Source organism: Rhinolophus hipposideros, assembly GCF_964194185.1.
Source record: "Rhinolophus hipposideros genome assembly, chromosome: 13".
Classification (NCBI taxonomy): domain Eukaryota; kingdom Metazoa; phylum Chordata; class Mammalia; order Chiroptera; family Rhinolophidae; genus Rhinolophus; species Rhinolophus hipposideros.
Genome location: NC_138059.1, coordinates 38,697,978 through 38,725,072, shown reverse-complemented (window position 1 = coordinate 38,725,072; position 27,095 = coordinate 38,697,978). Strand labels below are relative to the sequence as shown.

The 27,095-nt window shown below is 36.6% G+C and overlaps 1 protein-coding gene across 1 annotated transcript in view; it reads right to left on the bottom strand.

Annotated features, from left to right (window-relative positions):
- RAD54B (RAD54 homolog B) overlaps positions 1-27,095 on the bottom strand; it is a gene marked incomplete at its 5' end in the record, with an annotated part of 127,312 nt that overhangs the window by 34,081 nt on the left and 66,136 nt on the right. The window contains 3 exons of the mRNA XM_081070751.1: positions 12,957-13,096; positions 16,516-16,723; positions 16,992-17,217. Coding sequence (XP_080926877.1) covers positions 12,957-13,096; positions 16,516-16,723; positions 16,992-17,217 — 574 coding nt within the window. The remainder of the gene's footprint in view (positions 1-12,956; positions 13,097-16,515; positions 16,724-16,991; positions 17,218-27,095) is intronic.

Genomic DNA, 27,095 nt, shown 5'->3' with positions numbered 1-27,095 from the left:
TTTTAGATTGGTAGTATCTTAAATTTAATGAAATGTTGAGTCCATACAACATGTATACTCTAACCATTTACCTACCTCGGAAATGTTTATTTCCAATTAGTTTGTTTTCTTTAACATGTTTCTAGGTTTTATCTTTACAGCTAAATCTTTAAGCACATCTATGATTATTCCTTTAAAATACATTCCTTAAAGTGAGACAAGGCCACAAGATATACACAATTCTAAGGCTTTCGATACACATTGCCAAACTAGCCTCCAGTTTTATCAATTTACATTCCAACCACTAAAGGACAGTACTCTCATCTACACTTGCTATTACTATGTAAATCCATCCAAATAAAACACAATAGAAGAAAACAAAAGTTACTTCTTGGTTATTTTGGTTAACTTTTCAATGCCAGTAAGGATGAGCATTTCTATATGTTTACTGTCATTTATAATTATTTTTGAAGTACCTATTCATGAATTTTTAAAAAGTGATGTCATTGATAAATTCATTACCATCAAGCCAGTATTACAAAAAATGCTAAAAGGACTCCTTTAAGCAGAAAAGAGGACAAAACAAATAAATGAAGATCAAAAATATGAATAATATTGAGGGAGTTATCACTTTGAGAAGGGTGTAAATGTCTATGCAGTATGATGTTTTATACACCTGAAACTAATATGAAAAATAAAATAAAATTTTAAAAAATGAATAATAAACTGGCAATAACTACATACCTATCAATAATCACTTTAAATGCAAACAGATTAAATGCTCTAATCAAAAGACATAGGGTAGCTGAATGGATATAAAAACAAGACCAATGCAGACGCTGTCTACAAGAGACCCACCTCATATTGAAACACACACAAACTGAAAGTAAGGGACAAAAAAAAATTATTTCACGCAAACGGAAATGAGAAAAAAGCTGGGGTAGTAGCAATACTTATCTGACTAAATTGACTTTAAAACGAAGACTATAATGAGAGACAAATTAAGGACATTACATAATAAAAGGATCAATCCAATAAGAGGACATGACCCTAGTAAACATTTATACACCCACATAGAAGCACCTAAATATATAAAGCAAATATTCACCAACATAAAAGCCGAGATCAACAGTAACACATTCAGAGTAGGGGACTTTAACACCCTACTGACACCAATGGACAGATGTTCTCGACAGAAAATCAACATGGAAACAGCAGCCTTAAATGACACACTATACCAGATGGATTTAGTCGATATTTTTAAAGCATTTCACACCAAAGCATCAGAATATACATTCTTTTCAAGTGCACATGGAAAATTTTCCTAGATAGATCACATGTTAGGCCATAAAACATAAAACAAGTCTCAATACATTTAAGAAGACTGAAATCATATCTGACCACAATGGCATGAAATTGAAATCAATTACAACAACAAAAAAGCCCTGAAAAACACACAACCACATGGAGACTAAAAAACATGCTACTAAATAATGAATGGGTCAACCATGAGATAAAGGAAGAAGTCAAATGATACCTTGAGATAAACAAAAATGAAAACAAAACAACCCAAAATATATGCGACAGAGCGAAAGAAGGCCTAAAAGGGAAATTTTAGCATTTCAGGCCTACTTGAAGAAAGAAAAATCTTGAATCAACAGTTTAAAGTTAAATAAGGGAACTGGAAAAAAAAAACCCAGCAAACACAGCCCAAAATGAGTACAAGAAAGGAAATAATAAAGATTAGAGCAGAAATAAATGAAACAAAGACTTAAGAAGCAATACAAAAGATCAATGAAACCACAAGCTGGTTCTTTTAAATGATAAATAAAATTGATAAACATTTAGCCATCAAGAAGAGAAAGAGGGCGCAAATAAATAAAATCATAAATAAAACAGAAGTGACAACAAACACCACAGAAAATTTTAAGAAAATACTACAAGCAACTATACACCAGTTAATTGGACACTCTGGAAGAAATGGATAAATTCCTAGAAGCATACAATCTTCCAAGGTTGAATCAAGAAGAGACAGAAAATCTGAACACAGTGATTACTACCAATGAACTTGAATCAGTAATCAACGAAATCCCAACAAATAAAAAAGTCCTGGACCAGACGGTTTCATAGGCAATATTTACCAAACATTCAAAAAAGAGTTAACACCTATTCTCCTCAAACTATTCCAAAAAATCCGAGAGGAGGGAAGTCTCCCAAGTTCATTTAACAAGGCCACAATTAAGTATTCCCCCTAACATCAGGAACAAGAGAAGGATGCCCCCTTTCACCACTTTTATGCAATATAATACTGGAAGTTCTAGCCACAACAATCAGACAAGGAAAAGAAACAAAAGGCATCCAAATGCGAAAGAAAACTGAAAAAAAGAAAACTATAGACCGATATTCCTAATGAACATAGGTGCAAAAATTCTCAATAAAATATTAGCAAACTAAATTCAACAGTACATTAAAAAGATCAGACACAATGATCAAATGGTATTTATTCCTGGTATGCAAGGTTGATTCAATATCTGCAAATCAATTAACATGATACACCACATAAAAAAAATGAAAAATTAAAATCATATGGTCATATCAATAGATGCAGAAAAAACATTTGAAAAAATCCAGCATGCATTAATAATAAAAACTCTCAGCGAAGTGGGAATTGAGGGAACATACCTCAACATGATAAAGGCCATATGTGACAAACCCATAGCTAATATCATACTCAACGGGGAAAAGCTAAAAGCATTCCCCTTAAGATCAGGAACAAGAGAAGGATGCCCACTTTCACCACTTTTATTCAACATAGTACTGGAAGTTCTAGCCACAACAATCAGACAAGGAAAAGAAATAAAAGGCATCCAAATGGGAAAGAAAGAAATTGTCATTATTTGCAGATGACATTATAATATACAGAGAGGACCCGAAAGATTCCACTAAGAAAGTATTAGAACTGATAAATGAATTTAGTAAAGTAGCAGTATACAAAATTAATATTCATAAATTGGTTGCATTTTAATACACAAATAATGAACTATCAGAAAAACAAATTAAGAAAACAATCCCATTTATAATTGTATCACAAAAATACTAAGGAATAAATTTACCAAGGAAGTCAAAGACCTGTATTCAGAAAATTATAAGACACTGAAGAAAGAAATTAAAGAAGATACAAACAAATGGAAGTACATACATACTCATAGTTCATAAGAATTAATATACCGTGCTTCCCCAAAAATAAGACCTAGGCAGAAAATCACCTCTAATGCGTATTTTGGAGCAAAAATTAATATAAGACAGGATATACTATATTTATTATATTATGTTATGATATGATATATGATATGATATGATATGATATGATATGATATATGATATGACCCGGTCTTATAGTAAAATAAGACCAGGACTTATAGTAGAACAAGAACAGGTCTTATATCAATTTTTGCTCCAAAAGGTACATTAGACCTGATAGTCTGGCTAGGTCTTATTTTTGGGGAAACATGGTACTAGTTAAAATATACTATCCAAAGCAATATGTAGATTCAAGGCAATCTGTATAAAAATACCAATGGCATTTTTCATAGAACTAGGACAAATAATCCTAAAATTTACATGGAACCTAAAAGACCCTGAATAGCCACAGCAATCCTGAGAAAGAACAAAGCTGGAGGTATCACGCCACCAGATATCAAATTATACTACAAGGCTACAGTAATCAAAACAGCATAGTCATGGCATAAAAACAGACACATAGATCAATGAAAACAGAACAGAGTCCGAAATAAAACCATGCCCACATGGTCATTTAATCTATGACAAAGAAAGAATTTACATTGAGGTAATGACAGTCTATCTCATAAATAGTGCAGCAAAAACTGGACAGATACGTGAAAAAAATGGAACTGGAACACCTTCTTATGCCATATACAAGAATAAACATAAAATGGATTAAAGACTTAAATGTAAGACCAGAAATCATAAAACTCCTAGAAGAAAATATAGTAAGTAAATTTGCAGACATTACCCTTAGTAATAGTTTTACTTGATGTATCTCCTCAAGAATGGAAACAAAAGAAAAAATAAACAACTGGGACTATATCAAAGTAAGAAGTTTTTTCACAGCAAAGGGAACCATCAACAAAACAAAAAGACATCCTATGAATGGGAGGAGATATAGGCCAATAATACATCTCATAAGGGGTTAATACCCAAAATGTACAAAAAACTCATACAACTCAACACCAAAAACACAAACAACCTAATTTAAAAAATGGGCAGAGTACATGAAGAGACAGTTCTCTAAAGCAAACATACAGATGGCTTACAGATGTATGAAAAGAGGCTCAAAGTCACTAATCCTCAGAGAAATGCAAATAAAAACCACAATGAGATACCACCTCACTTCTGTCAGAATGGCTATCATCAATAAATCAACAAGCAACAAGTGCTGGCGAGGATGTGGAGAAAAGGGAACCCTCGTGCACTGTTGGTGGGATTGTAGGTTGTTGCAGCCACTATGGAAAACAGCATGGTAGTTCCTCAAAAAATTAAAAATATGGGCAGGCCTGGTAGCTCAGGCGATTGGAGCTACGAGCTCTTAATGCAAAAGTCTGCCAGTTGGATTCCCACATGGGCCAGTGGGCTCTCAAACACAAGGTTGCCGGTTTGACTCCTTGACTCCCACAAGGTATGGTGGGCTCCGCCCCCACAACTAAGATTGAACATGGCACCTTGAGCTGAGCTGCCGCTGAGCTCCCAGATGGCTCAGTTGGTTGGAGCACATCCTCTCAACCACAAGGTTGCCAGTCCAACTCCCACGAGGGACGGTGGGCTGTGCTCCCTGCAACTAACAATAGCAACTGGAACTGAAGCTGAGCTTCGCCTTCCAAAACTAACATTGAAAGGACAACAACTTGACGTGGAAAAAATCCTGGAATCGCACACTGTTTCCCAACAAAGTCCTGTTCCCCTTCCGGAATAAAATCTTTAAATGAAAATAAATTAAAAACAGAACCACCTTATGACGCAGCAATTTCACTCCTTGGTATTTATCCAAAGAAATCCAAAACACTAATTCGAAAAAAAGATCTGCGAATGACATCATAAAAATGGCAGCATTGAGGTGAGCCTCTGGAAAACCTCCCATAGAATTTACAACAAATTGAACAACTGTAACTCCACAAAGGACTCCCTGCATAGCGGACAGGCAAGATGAAAAAACACACTACTGAATTCACCTAAAGGTGGACAAATTGCATAGCACGAGAGGAGGGAAGGCAGAAGTGTGGAGATGACGCATGGGCAGAGGACTCAAACCTAGCTCAGTGCTCCGAGCTCGCTGCATCCCGGACCTACAGCAGATGTGGGAGAGGGAAGAACTTGGACTGCTACGGCTCTGTTTATGGACCACAGGGCTGAGGGGACAGCATATAACACTGGTGAACCCAACGCTCACGGCAGATTTCACAGCAAAGACTGAGGGAAAAAAACTGAAAACGGTGGTTTAAGCCTTCACTACCGCAGAGAACAGAAGCCATAGGCACTGAGACTAGTTCGTCCCTACCCTCCCAGAGCTCACCCTGCCACCACCTGATCACTGCTGGAAGCAGACCAGAAGCAGTGTAAGATCAAAACAACTGAATATTTGCAGTTCTGAAAACTATTGTCCACAGACTTAAACTCCCAGCCCAATGAGTTCCGACAAAGGAGAGGGAGCTGTGGAAGGAAGACTGACTGTGGTGGTGGTCACCACCATGGCTCTGGCCATCTCTCAAAACCCACCCCGTCCCTGGTCCCACCTATCAGGCCCCACCTTACAGAAGTAAACAGAGCTGCTGAAGCACAACGCTCTGAATCTGGTGGAGGAAGAGCTCTGAAACCTTAGAAGATCTCCACATCCCCCCACAGACGTGGTGCAGTATGACCAAGGCCAACTGTTCACAGAGGAGAAGCCCAATTCCAGGGAATCTCCCCATTGTGTGAGAAGCCGGAATAGTACAGAGAAAACATAACACTACTGTGTGAGAGAGAATAAAAGTCTACATTCGGAGAGAAAATAAAACATTCTACCAACACTTACTGTAAAATAAAAGAAAGACCTCTATAAACCTGATGCAGAACCCACTCCTGAAGATGTCTAGGAAGAGAAATAATAAATCATTAATGGCCAAGAATAATCAAGGCAACAAGACAGTTCAGAAAGAAAGGGAAAAGTCTCCAGAAAATGAACTTAAGATATGGAAATATGTGACTCAAATGACAGAGAATTCAAGATCGCAGTTCTGAAAAAATCAATGAGATGAAAGAAAACACAGAAAGGCAGTTTAATAAACTCAGAAACACAATCAAAGAACAAAATGAACATTTTACCAAAAGATGAAAATTTTTTAAAAAAACGAAATAGAATTTCTGGAGATTAAGAATTCAATAGAAGAAACGAAGAATGAAATAGCCAGCTTAGGTAGTAGACTTGACCACATGGAAGAAACAATCAGTGACATCGAAGATAGAAACATGGCAATGACACAGATAGAAGAAAGAGACTTGAGACTTAAAAGAAATGAAAGAACTCTACAAGAATTTTCTGATTCCATCAGAAAGCGCAATATGAGAATAATGGGCATCGCAGAGGAGAAGAAAAAGAGAAGGGAACAATCAGTACATTCAAACAAATAGTGGATAACAACTTCCCAAAATTGTGGAAAGAACTGGATCCTCGAGTCAAAGAAGAAAATAGAACACCTAATTACTTCAACCCCAACAGGCCTTCTCCAACAGCCATTGCACTGAACCTGTCAAAACTCAACGACAAAGAAAGAATCCTCAAGGCAGCCAGGGAAAAGAAGATGGCAACCTATAAAGGAAAGTCCATTAGAATATCATCAGATTTTACAGCAGAAACTCTACAAGACAGGAGAGAGTGAAACCAAATATTCAAACTATTGAAAAAGAGAAATTATGAGCCAAGAATAATATATCCACAAACAATATCCTTTAGATATGAAGGAGGAATAAAGACCTTTCCAGAGATACAGAAGTTGAGAGAATTTTCTAACATACAACCTATACTATAAGAAACACTAAATAAAGGAGCTATTCGACCACCATCAACAGGGACAACCAAAACATAAAAAGGGGGAGAGTAAAGGCCTGAACCGGAACATGGAAATGGAGAAAGTAAGCATGCTGAAGAAAATGGAATATTCTAAAAATCCAACTTTCTTTTACATAAACTTAATGGTAACCACTACAAAAGAAAAGGAAAATCCAGAAATGAAACATATAACATATTAAAAGAAAAAACAGGAAAAATCATAAAGTACCACCACACTGAAATAATAGATACCAACAAAAAGGCAAAGAAACAACTGAGACACAGTCCTCCCAGAAAACCAAAGATAGAATGATAGGAAATCCTCATATATCAATAATCACCCTAAAACTAAGTGAACTGAACTCACCAATAAAAAGTCACGGAGTAGCAAATTGGATCAAAAAACTAACCGCAAGCATATGCTGCCTACAAGAATCACATCTCAGCTACAAGGACAAATATAGCCTCAAAGTGAAAGGGTGGAAACTGATACTCAAAGCAAATGGTACCCAGAGAAACACAGGTGTAGCCACTCTGGTATCAGATGAAACAGACTTCAGGATAAAAAATGTAACAAGAGACAAAGATGGACATTTCATAATGGTAAGGGGGTCTACTCGATATTTATGCCCCCAATCAGGAAGCACCAAAATATACCAAGCAACTACTAACAGAACTAAAGGGAGAAATTGACCAAAACACAATTATAGTAGGGAACCTAAATACATCGTTGACAGCTATGGATAGATCTTCCAAACAGAAAAAAAATAAAGAAATAGCAGCCCTAAGTAACACACTAGATGAAAAGGACATAATTGACATTTATAGAGCACTTCATCCTAAAATATCAGACTATACATTTTCTTATACTGTACATGGAACATTCTCAAGGATAGACCATATATTGGGACATAAAACTGGCCCCAGCAAATTTAAGAAAACTGAAAATATACGAAGCATATTCTCTAATCACAAGGCTTTGAAATTGGATATAAACTACAAAAAGAAAGCAGGAAAAACCACAAATACATGGAGATTAAACAACACACTTTTAAAGAATGACCGGGGCAAAGAAGAAATCAGAGGAGAGATCAAAAGATACATAGAAACAAATGACAATGAAAATACATCCTACCAAAATTTTTGGGATGCAGCAAAAACAGTTATAAGAGGGAAATTTATATCATTACAGGCCTATCTCAAGAAAAAAGAAAATCCCGAATAAATAACCTCACGTTACACCTTAAAGAATTAGAAAAACAAGAACAAATGAAACCCAAGGTCAGCAGGAGAAAGGAAATAATAAAAATCAGAGTAGAACTAAATGAAATAAAGAACAAAAGGGCAACATAAAAAATTAATGTGACAAAGCGCTGGCTCTTTGAAAAGATTAATAAAATTGACAAACCCTTGGCTAGACTCACTAAGAAAACAGAGAAAAGACACTAATAAACAAAATCAGAATGGAAAGGGAAAGTTATCACGGATGCCACAGAAATACAAAGGATCATCCAAGAATACTATGAATTACTATATGCCACCAAAATCAATAACCTAGAATAAATGGACAAGTTCTGAGAAACATGCAGCCTTCCTAGGCTAAACCATGAAGAATTCGAAAATCTAAATAGACAAATCACCAGTAAGGAAATTGAATCAGTCATCCAAAACCTTCCCAAAAGCAAAAGTCCGGGACCAGATGGCTTCACTAGTGAATTCTACCAAACTTTCAAAGAGGCTCTAATACCAATCCTGCCTAAACTCTTCCAAAAAATTAAAGAAGAGACAGTACTCCGTAACTCATTTTATGAGGCCAACATTACCCTGCTACCAAAATCTGGCAAAGATAACACAAAAAAAGAAAACTACAGAGCAATATTTCTGATGAAAACGGTAGCAAAAATCCTTAACAAAATTCTAGCAACTTGAATGCAAACAATGCATTAAAAAGATTATTCACAAATGTTCCTATATCATCTTTTCTTACAGCCGAATAGTATTCCATGTGTATATATAACACAACCTCTTTATCCATTAATCTATCGAAGGACATTTTGGTTGTTTCCATGTCTTGGCCACCATAAATAAAGCTGCAATGAACACTGGAGCACACGTGTCTTTGTGACAACATGGATGGATCTTGAGAGTATAATGCTAAGCGAAATAAGTCAGACAGAAAAAGCAGAGAATCCTATGATTTCACTGATACGTGGTATATAAACCAAAAACAACAAAAGAACAAGACAAACAAATGAGAAACAAAAACTCACAGACACAGACAATAGTTTAGTGGTTACCAGAGGGTAAGAGGGGTGGGGGGAGGGAGATAAGGGTAAGGGGGATCAAATATATGGTGATGGAAGGAGAACTGACTCTGGGTGGTGAACACACAATGGGATTTATAGATGATGTAATACAAAATTGTACACCTGAAATCTATGTAATTTCACTAATAATTGTCACCCCAATAAATTTAAAAAAAAGATTATTCATCATGACCAAGTAGAGCACAAGGGGATTCAACATACAGGGGCACAAGGATGGTTCAAGGATAGTTCAACATACAGAAATCCATCAATGTGATACATCACATAAACAAAATAAAAGACAAAAATCATATGATTATATCCACTGATGCAGAAAAAGCATTTGACAAGATACAACATCCATTTATGATTAAAACACTTAATATGAAAATCCCTTAACATAATAAAGACCATATATGACAAACCCTAAGCTAATCTCATAATTGATCGTGAAAAACTGAAGCCTTTTGCTCTTCGTTCAGGAACACAACAGGCCTGTCCCCTATCACCTCTGTTGTTCAACATAGTGTTGGAAATCCTTGCCAGAGCAATCAGACAAGAGAAAGAAATAAAAGGAAAACAGCACCCAAATTGTGAATGAAGAAGTTAAATTGTCACTCTTTTTGCAGATGACATGATGCTATATATAGAAAACCCTAAAGATTCCACCAAAAAGCTATTAGAAAAATCAACGAATACAGTCAAGTTGCTGGCTACAAAATCAACGTACAAAAGTCTATTGTATTCCTATATACTAACAATGAAATCTCAGAAAAAGAAATACGAAAAACAATTCCTTTTGCAATTGCAGCAAAAAGAATAAAATACCTAGGAATAAACTTAGCCAAGGATGTGAAGGATTTATATGCTGAAAACTACAAGACATTTTTGAAAGAAATTGAAGAAGACACAAAGAAATGGAAAGACATTCCGTGCTCATGGATTGGAAGAATCAACATAGTTAAAATGGCCATATTACCCAAAGCAATATACAGATTTAATGCAATCCCCATCAAAATCCCAATGGCATTTTTTAAAGAAATAGAACAAAAAATCATTACATTTGTTTGGAACCACAAAAGACCCTGAATAGCAAGAGCAATCCTAAGAAAAAGGAACAATGCTGGAGGTTTCAAACTTGACTTTAGTTTGTATTACAGGGCACCAGTAATCAAAACAGCATGGTACTGGCAGAAAAACTGACACATAGACCAATGGAATAAAACTGAGAACCCAGAAATAAAACCACATAAACATGGACAGAAAATTCTTGACAAATAAGCAAAAAACATACAACAGAGAAAAGACGGCCTCTTCAATAAATCGTGCTGGGAGAAACGGAAAGCCACGTGCAAAAGAATGAAACTGGTCTGCTATCTGTCACCATGTACCAAAATTAATTCAAAATGGATCAAAGACTTAAGCATAAGACCTGAAACAATAAACTGCATAAAAGAAAACATAGTTACTAAACTTTGGACCTTGGATTCAAAGAGCATTTTATGAATTTGACTCCCAAAGGCCAACGGAACTAAAAATTAAAATAAATGATTGGGACTGTATCAAACTTAAAAGCTTTTGCACAGCGAAAGAAACCATCTATAAAATAAAAAAGCAACCAACTGAATGGGAGAAGATTTTTGCAAACAGTGCCTCCGATAAGGGACTAATATACAAAATATACAAGGAACTCATATAACTCAACAACAAAAAAACAAACAACCCAATTGAAAAATGGGCAGAGGACCCGAGGAGACATTTCTCCAAAAAGGACATACAAATGGCAAATAGACATATGAAAAAATGCTCCACATCACTAATCATCAGAGAAATGAAAATAAAAACCACAATGGGATATCATCTCACCCCAGTTAGAATGGCTATCATCAACAAGACAAACAGTGACGAGTGTTAGGCTGTGGAGAAAAAGGAACCTTCATACACTGTTGGTGGGAATGCAGACTGGTGCAGCCGCCATGGAAGGCAGTGTGGTGGTTCCTCAAATAATGACAAATAGAATTACCATATGACCCAGCAATCGCTCTCCTGGGTATCTACCAAAAAAATCTGAGAACATTTATACATAAAGACACATGTGCTCCAATGTTCATTTCAGCTTTGTTTATGGTGGCCAAGACATGGAAACAACCAAAATGTCTTTCAATAGACGAATGGATAAAGAAGTGGTAGCATATATACACAATGGAATACTATTCAGCGGTAAGAAAAGATGAAATAGGACCATTTGTGACAACATGGATGGATCTTGAGATTATAATGCTAAACGAAATAAGTCAGACAGAAAAAGTAGACAACGCTTGATATCACTGATATGTGGTATATAAACCAAAAACAACAAAAGAACAAGACAAGCAAATGAGAAACAAAAACTCATAGATACAGACAATAGTTTAGTAGTTACAGAGAGTAAGAGGAGAAGAGGGTGGTAGATGAGGGTAAACGGGATCAAATCTATGGTGATGGAAGGAGAACTTACTCTGGGTGGTGAACACACAATGTGATTTATAGAGGATGTATTACAGAATTGTACACCTGAAATTTATGTAACTTTACTAACAATTGTCACCCCAATAAATTTTAATTGATAAATAAGAAAAAGGAAAAATATATGCACCCCTATGTTTACTGAAGCACTGTTCACAACAGCCAAGATATGAAAATGACCGAAATGCCCATGAATAGACGATTAGATAAAGAAATTGTGGTAAACTTTTTATACAATGGAGTGTTACTCTGCCTAAAAAAAAATGAAAAAAGAATGAAATCTTACCATCTGCAACAACATGGGGATATTATGCTAAGTGAACTAAGTCAGACTGAGAAAGACAAATACCATATAATCTCACTTATATGTGGAATCTAAAGAACAGAATAAATGAGCAAACCAAACGGAAATAGACTCATAGATACAGAAAACATACTGATGGTTGCTAGATAGGAGGGGGGTTGTGGAATGGGTGAGAAATGTGAGGGTATTAGGAAGTACAAATTGGTAGTCACAAAATAGACATGAGGATGTGAAATACAGTATGGTGAATATAGTCAATAATGTTGTAAAGACTATGTAGGGTGTCAGACAGGTACTGGACTTAGCAGGGGGATCACTTCACAGGTTTTTTAAATGTCTAACCACTGTGCTGTACACCCGAAACTAATATAAAATAATACTGAATGTCAACTGTAATTTAAAAAGATATATATGTATATTCACAGGGTGCAAAGTACAGCATAGGGAATACAGGCAATAGTATTTAATGCAATAGCTATGTATGGTATCAGATGGGTAGTAGACTTGGGGTATCACTTTGTGAGGGATATAAATATCTAACCATTATGCTGTTTTGTACACCTGAAACTAAAAAACATAAAACAAAATAAGGAAAGGAAAAGTTAGAGAATTATGAGGAAAAAAGAATTCACTATACTGATTTAATTTTTCCTAGATTAAGATAATAAGCAAGTTATACATAATTTTCTGGCATATTGCTCTTTTTATTTTTTTCACACTGCTCTTTTTTAACCTAAATTTTTTTTAAGGTAAATTATACCTCAGAAGCAGAAGCTTGTCTCGATATAATGATGGGTTCTTCATATATTTTCCTATAAGATGACAAGGAGCCTAATATTCCTGGATTTACAAAATCAATCAATGCAAAAAATTCTTGCAGATCATTCTGAACTGGAGTACCTAAAGAGATAAAAGTGATGAGAAGGTCAAATTTCTGTTTTACAATCACAGGTTTATATAGAAATGTGTATGTACTTTCTTTCCTAAGAGAATTAAATATAAGTCCCTAAACTGAGAACAAAAGAGAAACCAAATAAAGCTGGAAAAAAATATTAATCATCATATAAATTTTTTACTCTGGTCTTAACTGTGTACTAAATTCTTATTTAGTATAGCATAGTGGCTGAGTACAGGCTTTGAAGTTTGGTTGGGTTCAAATCCTACCTGCATCACTTACCCTCCAAATGACCCAGTTTTATTATTTGTGAAATAAGGATAACAGTAGCTCCTAGGGTCGTAAGGATCAAATGAGTTCACTCATATACATACTTAGAATAGGGCCTGGAGCACAATAAATGTTCCATAGCTGTTAATGATTCTTAATATTATTATAACTGTGTGACTTTGGATAAATTGTTTAAACTCTTTAAGGTAAATTCAGGATTTTTTTTTTCACTTATAAAAGTGGGAAGATAATAATTTCTCACTGATATTACAAAAAACAGAGACAATATGTGAAATAACCAGCACAATGCCTGACATTTAGTAGACACTCAGTGTCTACTAAATTATTATTATTTCCTTTTATTATTACCTATTATTATTATCTTTCAAATTTATCATAGCAAATTGGGATTTTAACTAATCCTAAAAGTTGACACAGACTGGGATGGAACAATATACCCTGCATAATTACATACTCAATAACTTTTGGCTAACTAATTTTCAAAGATATATTAGCATGTTTCAATAATTATAATATCAAAAGAATATATAAATCAGCATGGTCCAACAGTATGTCAGATGACTTTTAAATAACAGACTGAAAAATATTATCCAAAGATATAAATAATGTAAAAAGCACTTATTTCATTAACATAAACGATACAAATTTCACAATGTCAGAGATTAATGTTCACTTCCTTGAAAACTAAATGGATCAACCCCAGGTAAGACCAATGCTTATTAATTTTTTTAATAGATCTAATCAGTTCTAAATATTTAGACACATCATAGAAAAACTAGAGAAACTATATTTATGCTGGTATGCATTTTCTCAAGCCTTTAAAAGAATATCAATGACAATGACTAACAAAGATAGGGAGAATGGGAAAAGCAAGAAGGAAAGAGGGGAGAGAAATGTATAAGGATCATTGTGGTTGCCTTCTAGACATTCATCCAACTCCAATTGATGAATCCAACCAAGCCTTTGTCATGAGTCTTACTCTTTGTCAATGAGAGGAAGGGTTTGTGTCTTATACTGGGTTCCCCAGAAGCAGAGCCTGAGACAAGGATTTGGCTGCACATGATTTATGGAGGGAGAGCTCTCAGGAGAAAGGGAATAATGGAATCAGAAAATAGCAGAGGAAGAAACTAAGCAAAAATGGCATCAGCTAAATTATAGGGAACATTAGAATATAAATTGTACCATAAAATTGGTCCTGAAATTAGCAAAGCAAGGAGGCTGGCATTTTTTTCACTTACTGCTATATTATGAGTCAATCACTGACCAAGCCGCAGGTGAGAGCAAGCTCTTATTCAACCAAGGGTAATTCTCCAGAAAATACAGGAGACCTGAGTTATTTAATCAATAGTCCCACCACCTAAAAATTATCTGATTGTCAAATGGAAGAGAATCCTATTTTTATTCCTTACCTTTGGTACTTTTCAGTAATCCATATTTCTCACTCTTCTTTTTTTTTTTTTTTTTTTTTGCTTTTTATTTTTATTTATTTATTTTTTTAAATTTATTAGTTAAAGGTGTACAAGACAAGGTAATACTTAGACGTTCATCATTTATATCTCTCATTCTTCTTTTTAATTTCTTTTTCTTCCCCTTCTAATGCCATTTTAACTCCATACCTGCTACTACTCTTCAAATAAGCAATATTGGGGATACAAATAACTAAGAGATTTGATCCCTGTCCTTTTATCTTTATAACCTTTAAGTGACTAAATCTGAAGAATGAATATAAAGATCATTTAACATTTCACAAAATCTTAACATTTAAATTTTCAAAAAAGCTTGTATAGTTTTAAAAGTCACTTTTAGTAATGGTTAATATAATCCTCCTACACAAATTGCAAATCAAATGACCATGAATTACTTAAAAGATGGGTACCCTCCATACCTCAACTCAATGAGAATGGTATATGGCAAGGATGACAAAACTGCGGCCCGCGGGCCAACTGCGGCCCATGATCCATTGTTAATTGGCCCGCAGCAAATTCCAAAAATATATTTAGTTTACTTAAATAAACCAGGTGAGGCAATACGTACTTCACCTGGAGTGGCCCAGCTGTTTGTGTATTTTACCGCATATGACCCTTGGTGAAAAACAATGAAAAAAGTTTGGACACCCCTGGTATAGGGGGAGTTTTCTGTCGCTCTAGGGCACACTTCTACTCTAAAGATGTCGAATGGAGGAACAAGCTACTGGTCACACCGCTTCTCTCATTTTCACTTCAAAGAAGAGCACAGCAGTACATAAAGGACACAACAAAGACAAAATGACACAAGAGATCATGATATAATAAGAACAACCACGCCTTGCCCATTCCTTCCAAAAGGATTGAAGATGATAAGGAAATGAAGCCTTGAGTAAAAATGGAAGAGTTGTATATATTGGCAATAAGTATAACTCTTTTCTTTCTTCTGTTGCCGGAATGACAGATTGAAAGGGATACTCAAGACCATGGTGAGATGTGGAAGAAAAGCTACACTGAGCTACTCAGGCCTGATTCTAGTCTAAACCTTAAGCTACAAAGAAGTGGGTAGAAAAAAAAAAAGAAGTGGGTAGAAAAGGATTCTTGTATGTACACACAGTCCATGCCACCTTTCCAGACAGTGTAAACCAGAAATTTTGGCTAGCAATAAATAAACTACGTGCATGCAGCACATATATACTATATACAAATAACACATATTTTATTAGTCATTTACCATGTTTCAGGTAGTCTTCTAAGAACTTTACATGGATTAATTCCTTTACCCTCACACAACTCTATGAAGTACATGGTATTATTATCCCTATTTCACAGATAAGGAAACTGAGGCACAGAGAAGTTAAATAACTTGCTCAAAGTTGCACAGCTACACAAGTCAGACTTAGGGACCAAGAAGAGGCAGTGCAATTCCATCTCCTACATTCTGTGCCATGATAGCATTGTTTTTTCCCCTCAAAACACCAAAATCTGAGTTCTAGAAAATTACATAAGAATTTGAAAATTCAATCCTACCAAGGCTGAATTACCACAAGTTTATTAGTATGAATTCCATCCTACACTATCAATTCTTTGGATGCCAAGAATCATATTATAAGTTTTATATGTTCACTAGGCAACAATTCCATCCTATCTCCCCAAAAATAAATACTGACCAGTTAGAATTATTCTTTTCTCACAAGAGAGGCTACTGAGGGCTGTAGTTGTCTTAATGGCTCTGTTCTTCAAACGATGTCCTTCATCACAGATTAGAAGATCAAATTTTATATTCTTAATTTGATCCAGAGAACGAAGCAACATTTCATAACTGATGATAAGAACAGAATAAAATGGAGATTTGATGAATTCGTCTACTTTGTGGTCCTAAAAAAAGAAGATAATATTTAATAAATCATGGATAGAAACTGTGTGAAATGAAATTTAAGCAGCATATTTCTCACAGCCATTAATAAAGTATTAGACTACATTAACACAAAACCAAATAACAAACCAAGAGTTTCATTTTTCGGCAAAGGAGTTAGAGGTTTACATACACTTGAAAAACTGCTACATAGAGTGAAAACGGCAGTATTGATTTGAAAAGCTGGAGATTTAGAAAATAACCAAGACTAAACTTTTAAAAATCTCTTACCTGATCAACAGTAAATATCTTGATCCTTTCACTTCCTAACCATTTTTGAAATTCTTTCCTCCAATTATTCACCAAGCTTCCAGGTGTGACAATAAGTGTCTTCTTTATTACTGACTTGCCTCCATAGGGTCCCTGACACTGTAGAGTCCAGATGAGTGAAATACATTGCAATGTTTTCCCTAAACCCATTTCATCAGCAAGAATAGCTCCACATCTGTTATTCACTCTGTTAGAAATAATTATACTTCTTTAATCACAATAGGAAAATACTTTATGCCTCTAACATCATCATTTATTAGTCAAGAACCAGATGCTAGTATTTTGTTATTAGGACAAACTCTACCCCCCCCCAATAAACACTTTTTCCAGTTTTTCACTCACCTATTTTACAACTTATCTCTTTTGCATCTTACATCATTGTAATCATTACATATTTATTGTCAAATAAACTGGTAAAACAAATCTGAAATTAGTTCAATCTAAATCATCTGTTACTATTATATGTATATATTTAGAGACCAGAAATGAATCTAAATTTTATATCTACATTTGAATACTTTAACTCTGTGCTTCACTAACAGTTCAGCAATTTTTATCAGTTTCAGTATTAAATATTGAAACAGTTTAAAATATATTGTAAGAAATATTAAACACTAAATACTTGATCGAATACACATAATTTAGTATTATCCTACAGATCTACTAGCTTAATGCAATTTAAAGTCAAATATTATAAATATTATACAGAATATTATTAATGAGTGGCATTTCATACCACTTTGCAGTTTGTAAAGCCCTTTGAGATACACACACACACACACACACACACACACACACACACACACAGGGTGCCAAACAAAAGCATTTTAAGAAAGGAAAAACTATTAAAATTAAAACGATGATAATGAGTACCTATTGTAATTGCAGAAGTCAAATGTGACTTGTATTCATCTTTTGTTATTGGTATCTATTGAGTATTACAATTTCAATACAGTCTTTTTTTTTTAATTAGTTTCAGGTGTACAAGACAAGGTAATACTTAGACGTTCATCATTTATATCCCTCACACTGTGAACCCCCCTCCCCCCATCCATTATCCCTCCAACCTCACACCCAGCCATCACATTATATATATAAAATTATAGTTGGCATTCATTAATGTTTAGCTTCTGGTGTACAATGCCATGATCAGGCATCCACATTATCTCTGAGGTGGTCTCCCAAATAGGATGCATGTCCATCGGATACCCAACAAAATCTTTACGACATTGAACTTATTGAATAAGTTCCCCAAATTAATTTTCAGAAAACCCTGAGGCCATCTTGTGGTTATCCTTTCTTAAAATGTGTATACATTTTTTTGGCACCCTCTGTAGATGATACATATTTAAAAAGTTACAGGGCTTAGGACAACCAAGGTGGTGCAGTAGGTAAACACTGTGCTTACCTTCTCTCACAACCACGTCAAAATTACAACTTATCTACAAAACAACCATTACCAAGAATCGCCTAAAATCAAACTCAACTGAAGTCTTTGAACTAAGGACGTGCAGAAAAAGCCAACTCCAGCCTGGTAGGAAGAGCAGAGATGCAGAACGAGCTGGTACCACAACAGTGTGTGACTGATAAAAACCAGGAGAGATATTTTGGCTGTGGAGGTCCCCCCTACCCTCCAGAAGAGCGAGAGGTTCCTGCCCCACCCCAGCCCAGGATTCCAATGCCAGAGAGAGAAGTACCCATAATTTCTGGTTGTGCAAACCAGCACAGATTGTGACTCAGTGAGACTGAGTGTGGCTGCACTTCTAGGCAATCCTCTTAAAGGGACTGCACAGGGACTTACCATCCAAAGGAATCACGTGCTCTGAGCTCAGGGGCAGTGGCTGGAAAGGCAGCAGGGACATATAGTGGGAGCAAGAGGGGGAAATGAGTTGTCTGGCTTAGCACGGGGGCTGGAGAGGCAGTTTTCTCCTGGACGAGGGAGCAGATGAAAGCCATAATTTCTTTGCTGAGCCCTCCCCCTTCCCCATTTGCAGATGCAGGCAACCATTATATCGAGTCTCCAATGAGCAATCACCACACTGTGGCAATTCAAGACCCGGCCTCGCCCAACTTTTGGGCACACCCAGGCCACTTCCAGTGGCTTTCACGCAGACCGCCTGCCTTGGTTCAAACTGCAGACTTTCCTAGGGTGGCTCAAAGGTTCACAGAAGCCAGATAAGCAGCATCTGGCTTTAGCATGTCCTGTACCTCTGGCTGAACAGCCCTAAGCATGGCATTAGCGGCAGCTGGCCTTGGTTTGTGGCTTGGCATCTCAAGGCACTTCCAAGCACAACACAAGCAGCACCCATCTGCGGATTTGTGGTTCCTGTCAGGTGGCCTTGGGTGGGGACGAGCTGTGACTGAACTTGACCTACCACCCTTTAAGGTGGTCCTGGGGCTGGCGCCACCAGTGGCCAGCTTCAAAACAAGCTGTAGCATTACCCAGCCATCCCCAAGTATGACACCTAAAGGGTGGATTGGGCAAGCATCAGAGTCCTGCTGAGGAAGATCATGCTCTGTAGGATCAGCCCCTGCACAATAACTCTTCCACTGTAGTCAAGGTCAGTCCTCAGAACCAGTGAGCCCAAGGGTCAGTCTCTCCCACTGATGTGCAATGATCAACCAAGGCTCAACTACAAGAGGAGGGCACACACAACCCGCACAAGGGACACACCTGGAGCACGTGGCTCACATGACCAGAAAGACTATGCAACTGAACCCCAACTACTACATAAGGCCACTCTACTAAGACTGGAAGACATACCAGCCCTACCTAATACATAGAAACAAACACAGAGAGGCACCCAAAATGGGCAGACAAAGAACATGTCCCACATGAAAGAACAGAACAAAACTTCAGAAAAATAACTAATCAAAATGGAGATAAGCAAACCATCAGACACAGAGTTCCATACACTGGTTATAAGAATGCTCAATGGTGGGTCATTAAAATGGCCGCTTGAGGTGAGCCTCTGTAAAATACCCCTGGAATTTACAACTAATCGAACAATAACTCCACAAAGGACTCCCTGCACAGCACACAGGCAAGACGAACAGGCCCACTACAGAATTCACCTAAAGGTGGGAGAATCACTCCAGCGAGGGAGGAGGAAAAATAGAAGTGCGGAGACGCGGGGCACAGGACGCAGACTTAGCTCAGTGCTCCAAGCTCGCTACATCACGGAACTACCGCCGCTGCGGGAGAGGGAAGGACTCGGACTGCTAGGGCTCCGCTTATGGCCCACAGGGCTGAGGGGGCAGCATATAACACGGCTGAATTCAACGCTCACAGCAGAGACCTCAAAGAAAAGACTGAGGGAAGAGGCTGAAAATGGTGGTTTAAGCCCTCACTGTCGAGCAGAGGACGGAAGCCTTAGAACTGAGACTAGCGGCCCCCACCCTTCCGTCCTAGAGCTCGACCCATCCCCACCTACCCGGTGCTAGAAGCAGAACAGTAGCAGTGTCAGATAAAAAGAACAGAATAATTGCTGTTCTGAGAACTGTGGATCATAGACACAGGTTCGCAGCCCAACTAGTTCCAGCAAAGTGGAAGGAGCTGTGGAAGCGGGACTGGCTGTGGTGGTGGTTGCCAGCATTGCTCTGGACCACCTCTCACAACTCACCCTGCCCCTGGCCCCACCTATCTGGGTGGATCCATGCAGGAGTAAACAGAACTACTGAAACATACGGGCTCTGAATCTGGTGCAGGAAGAGCTTTAGAACTCCAAAAGCTCTCCGCATCCCCACAGGGACATGGCGCCCTATGACCCAGGCGATCTGTTAACAGAGGAAAAGCCTGTTTCCCAGGGAATGAACCCATTGTGTGAGAAGATGGAATAGTGCAGAGAAAACACAGCACTACTGTTTGAGAAAGGAAAAAAAAGGGTGCAGTCAGAGAGAAAATAATACATTCTACCAACAAGTATTGGAAAACAAAACAAAGACCGCTTCCTATCAACCTGTTGCAGAAGCCACTCCTGTAGATGTCTAGGAAGAGAAATAATAAATCAGTACTTGCCATGAATAACCAAGGCAACAAGACAGCTCAGAAAGAAAGTGAAAACTCTCCTGAAAAGGAACTTAAAGATATGGAAATATGTGACTGAAATTAGATAGAATTCAAGATTGCAGTTCTGAAAAAACTCAATGAGATGCAAGAAAACACAGAAAGGCAGTTTAATGAACTCAGAAATACAATCAAAGAACTACACGAGCATTTTACCAAAGACTCTGAAATTTTAAAAAAAAAACAAATAGAATATCTGGAGATTAAGAACTCAATAGAAGAAATTAAGAATGAAATAACCAGCTTCTTTCCTCCAGATGGAGAAATCAGTGCCATCGAAGACAGAAACCTGGAAATTACACAGATGGAAGAAGAAAGAGACTTGAGACTTAAAAGAAATGAAAGAACTCCACAAGAACTTTTGGACTTTATCAGAAAGAGCAATATAAGAATAATGGGCATACCAGAAGGAGAAGAAAGAGAGAAGGGAACACAGAACATATACAAACAAATTGTTCATGAGAACTTCCCAAACTTGTGGACAGACAGGATCCTCGAATCCAAGAAGCAAATAGAACACCTAATTACCTCAATCCCAACAGGCCTTCTCCAAGGCACATTGTATTGAAGCTGTCTAAAATCAAGGACAAAAAAAGAATCCTCAAGGCAGCCAGAGAAAACAAGACGGTAACCTACAAAGGAAAGCCCATTAGATTATCATCAGATTTTTCAGTAGAAGGTCTACAAGTCAAAAGGGAGTGGAAACAAATATTCAAACTATTGAAAGAACGAAATTATAAGCCAGGAATAATATATCCAGCAAAGATATCCTTTAGATATGAAGAAGGAATAAAGACCTTTGTAGACATACAGAAGCTGAGGGAATTTTCTAATACACGACCTGCACTACAAGAAACACTAAAGGAGGCTATTCGACCACCCTCAACAGGGACAATTTGTAGAAACATAAAAAGAGGGAGAGTAAAGGACTGAACTGGAATATGGGAATGCAGAAAGTAAGCATACTGAAGAAAATGGAATACTCTAAATATCAAACTTTCTTTTACATAAACTTAAAAGTAACCACTCAAAAAAAATCCAGAACTGAAATATATACTGTAATAAAAGAAGAAACAGAGGGAAACATCATAGAATACCATCGCATAGAAATAATACACAACAACAAAAAGGGAAAGAAACAATGGAAACACAGCCTTACCAGAAATCTAAACATAGAATGACAGGAAATCCTCACATATCAATAATCACCCTAAATGTAAATGGATTGAACTCACCAATAAAAAGGCACAGAATAGCAGATTGGATCAGAAAACTGAACCAACCATATGCTGTCTCCAAGAGACACATCTCAGCTACAAGGACAAGCACAGACTCAGACTAAAAGGGTGGAAATTGACACTCCAAGCAAATGGTACCCAGAGAAAATGAGGTGTAGCCATAATGATATAAGATGAAACAGACTTCAGGGTGAAAAAGATAACAAGAGACAAAGATAAACATTTCATAATGGTAAAGGGGACTATACAACAAGAAGACATAACAGTCATCAATATATATGCCCCCAATCAGGGAGCACCAAAATATACCAAGCAACTACTCACAGAACTAAAGGGAGAAATTGACCAAAACACAATTATACTAGGGGACTTAAATACATCAATGACAGCTATGGATAGATCATCCAAACAGAAAATAAATAACGAAATAGCAGCCCTAAATTACACATTAGATGAAATGGACATAACTGACATACATAGAGCACTTCATCCTAAAACATCAGACTATACATTCTTTTCGAGTGTACATGGAACATTCTCAAGGATAAACCATATATTGGGACATAAAATCAGCCTCAGGAAATTTAAGAAGATTGAAATCATACCAAGCATATTCTCTGATCACAAGGCTTTCAAATTGGATATCAACTGCATAAAGAAAGCAGGAAAAAACACAAATAGATGGAGATTAAACAAGTACCTTTTAAAGAACGACTGGGTCAAAGAAGAAATTTGAGGAGAGATCAAAAGATACATAGAAAAAAATGACAATAAAAATACATCCTACCAAAATTTTTGGGATGCAGCAAAAGCAGTTTTAAGAGGGAAATTTATATCATTACAGGCCTATCTCAAAAAACAAGAAAAATCCCAAATAAATAACCTCATGTTACACCTTAAAGAACTAGTAAAAGAAGAAAAAGTGAAACCCAAGGTCAGCAGAAGAAAGGAAATAACAAAAATCACAGCAGAAGTAAATGAAATCGAGAACAAAAAGACAGTAGAAAAAGTTAATGTGACAAAGAGCCGGTTCTTTGAAAAGATTAACAAAATCGAAAAACCCTTGGCTAGACTCACTAAGATAAAAAGAGACAAGACACTAATTAACAAAATCAGAAATGAAAAAGAAGAAGTTATCACGGACACCACAGAAATACAAAGGATCATCCAAGAATACTATGAATTACTATATGCCACCAAATTCAATAACCTAGAAGAAATGGACACTTTCTTAGAAACATATAGCCTTCCAAGGCTAAACAATGAAGAACTGGAATATCTAAACAGACCGATCACCAGTAACGAAATTGAATCAGTCATCCAAAACCTTCCCAAAAGCAAAAGTCCAGGACCAGATGGCTTCACTAGTGAATTCTACCAAACTTTCAAAGAGGATCTAATACCAATCTTGTTCAAACTCTTCCAAAAAATTGAAGAGACAGTACTCCCTAACTCATTTTGTGAGGCCAACATTATCCTGATAGCAAAACCTGGTAAGGACAACACAAAAAAAGAAAACTACACACCAATATCTCTGATGAACACAGATGCAAAAATCCTAAACAAAATTCTAGCAAATCGAATACAACATTGCGTTGAAAAGATTATTCATCATGACCAAGGATGGTTCAACATCTGCAAATCCATCGATGTGATACATCACATAAACAAAATAAACGATAAAAATTATATGATTACATCAATTGATGCAGAAAAAGCATTTGACAAGATGCAACATCCATTTATGAAAAAACACTTAATAAAATAGGTATAGAAGGAAAATACCTTAACATAATAAAGGCCATCTATGACAAGCCCTCAGCTAATCTCATAATTAATGGTGAACAACTGAAGCCCTCTGCTCTACGTTAAGGAACACAACAGGCCTGTCCCCTATCACCTCTGCTTTTCAGCATAGTGTTGGAAGTCCTTGCCAGAGCAATCAGGCAAGAGAAAGAAATAAAAGGCATCCAAATAGGGAATGAAGAAGTTAAATTATCACTCTTTGCAGATGCCATGATGCTATATATAGAAAACACTAAAGACTCCAACAGAAAGCTGTTAGAAACAATCAAAAAATACAGTAAAGTTGCTGGCTACAAAATCAATGTACAAAAGTCCATTGCATTCATATATACTAACAGCGAAATCTCAGAAAAAGAAATACAAAAAACAATTCCCTTTGCAATTGCAACAAAAAGAATAAAATACCTAGGAATAAACTTAACCAAGGATGTGAAGGACCTATATGCTGAAAACTATAAGACATTTTTGAAAGAAATTGAAGAAGACACAAAGAAATGGAAAGACATTCCATGCTTATGGATTGGAAGAATCAACATAGTTAAAATGGCCATATTACCTAAAGCAATATACAGATTTAATGCAATCCCCATCAAAATCCCAATGGCATTTTTTAAAGAAATAAAACAAAAAATCATCAGATTTGTTTGGAACCACAAAAGACCCCAAATAGCCAAAGCAATCTTAAGAAAAAAGAACAATACTGGAGGTATCGCATTTCCTGACTTTAGCTTGTACTACAGGACTACAATAATCAAAACAGCATGTTATTGGCAAAAAAACAGACACATAGACCATTGGAATAGAACTGAGGACCCAGAAATAAAACTATATAAATATGGACAGATAATTTTTAACAAAAGCTAAAAACATACAATGGAGGAAGACAGCCTCTTCAATAAATGGTGCTGGGAGAATTGAATAGCCACGTGCAAAATAATGAAACTAGACTGCTATCTGACACCATGTACCAAAATTAATTCAAAATGGATCAAAGACTTAAGCATAAGACCTGACACAATAAACTGCATAGAAGAAAACATAGGTACTAAACTTATGGACCTTGGGTTCAAAGAGCATTTCATGAATTTGACTCCAAAGGCAATGGAAGTAAAAGCTAAAAAAACAAATGGGACTATATGAAACTTAAAAGTTTCTGCACAGCAAAAGAAACCATCGACAAAATAAAGAGGCAACAGACTGAATGGGAGAAGATTTTTGCAAACAGTTCCTCCGATAAGGGTCTAATATCCAAAATATACAAGGAACTCATGAAACTCAACAACAAAAAAACAAACAACCCAATTGAAAAATGGGCAGAGGACCTGAAGAGACATTTCTCCAAAGAGGACTTACAAATGGCAAAAAGACATATTAAAAAATGCTCAAAATCACTAATCATCAGAGAAATGCAAATAAAAATCACAATCAGATATCACCTCACCCCAGTCAGAATGGCTATCATCAACAAGACAAATAGCAACAAGTGTTGGAGAGGCTGTGGAGAAAAGGAACCCTCATACACTGTTGGTGGGAATGCAGACTGGCGCAGCGGCTGTGGAATGCAGTGTGGAGGTTCCTCAAAAAATTACAAATAGAATTACCATATGACCCAGCAATCCCTCTCCTGGGTATCTACCCAAAGAATTTGGAATCATTTATAAATAAAGACACGTGTGCTCCAATGTTCACTGCAGCTTTGTTTATGGTGGCCAAGACATGGAAACAACCAAAATGTCCTGCGACAGATGAATGGATAAAGAAGTTGTGGTATATATACACAATGGAATACTATTCGGCGTTAAGGAAAGATGATATAGGAACAGTTGTGACAACATGGATGGATCTTGAGAGTATAATGCTAAGCGAAATAAGTCAGGCAGAAAAAGCACAGAACCCTTGATTTCACTGATATGTGGTATATTAACCAAAAACAACAAAAGAACAAGATAAACAAATGAGAAACAAAAACTCATAGACACAGACAATAGTTTAGTGGTTACCAGAGGGTAATGGGGGTCGGGGGAGATGAGAGTAAGGGGGATCAAATATATGGTGATGGAAGGAGAACTGACTCTGGGTGGTGAACACACAATGGGATTTATAGATGATGTAATACAGAATTGTACACCGGAAATCTATTTAATTTCACTAGCAATTGTCACCCCAATAAATTTAAAAAAAAAAAAAGGAATCCTCAATGATCTCAGGGAGAACTTCAACAGAGATATAAGAAGCATAAAATGAAGATGGAAGCCATGTAAAAGAACCAGTCAGAAATAAAGGACACAATAACGGAAATGAAGAATATATTACAGGGAATCAACAGTACATTATATGAAGCAGAGGATCCAACCAGTGATGTAGAGGATAAGGTAGCAGAAAACACCCAAACAGAACAGTAAAAAAAAAAAAGAATCCAAAAAGTTGAGGAGAGTTTAAGGGGCCTCTGGGACAATATCAAGCATACCAACATGTGCATTATAGGGGTACCAGAAGAAGAGATAGAGCAAGAAACTGAAAACCTACTTGAAGTAACAATGACAGAAAACTTCCTTAACCTTGTGAAGGAAATGAGCATACAAGCCCAGGTAGCACAGAGAGTCCCAAACTAAATAAACTCATAGAGGCCAACACCAGGACACATTGTAATTAAAATGCCAAAGGTTAAATACAAAGAGAGAATCTTAAAAGCAGCAAGAGAAAAGCAGTTAGTTACCTACAAGGGAGCCCCCATAAGACTGTCAGCTGATTTCTCAACAGAAACTTTGCAGGCGAGAAGGAAGTGGCAGAAAATATTCCAAGTGATGAAAAGCAACAACATACAACCAAGGTTACTCTACCCAGCAAAGCTATCATTTAGAACTGAAGGACTGATAAACTCAATCCATCATTACAAGAAATCTTAGAGGGACTTGTTTAAGATGGGAGTGGGGTTAAGGATAGGTGAAAGGGGAA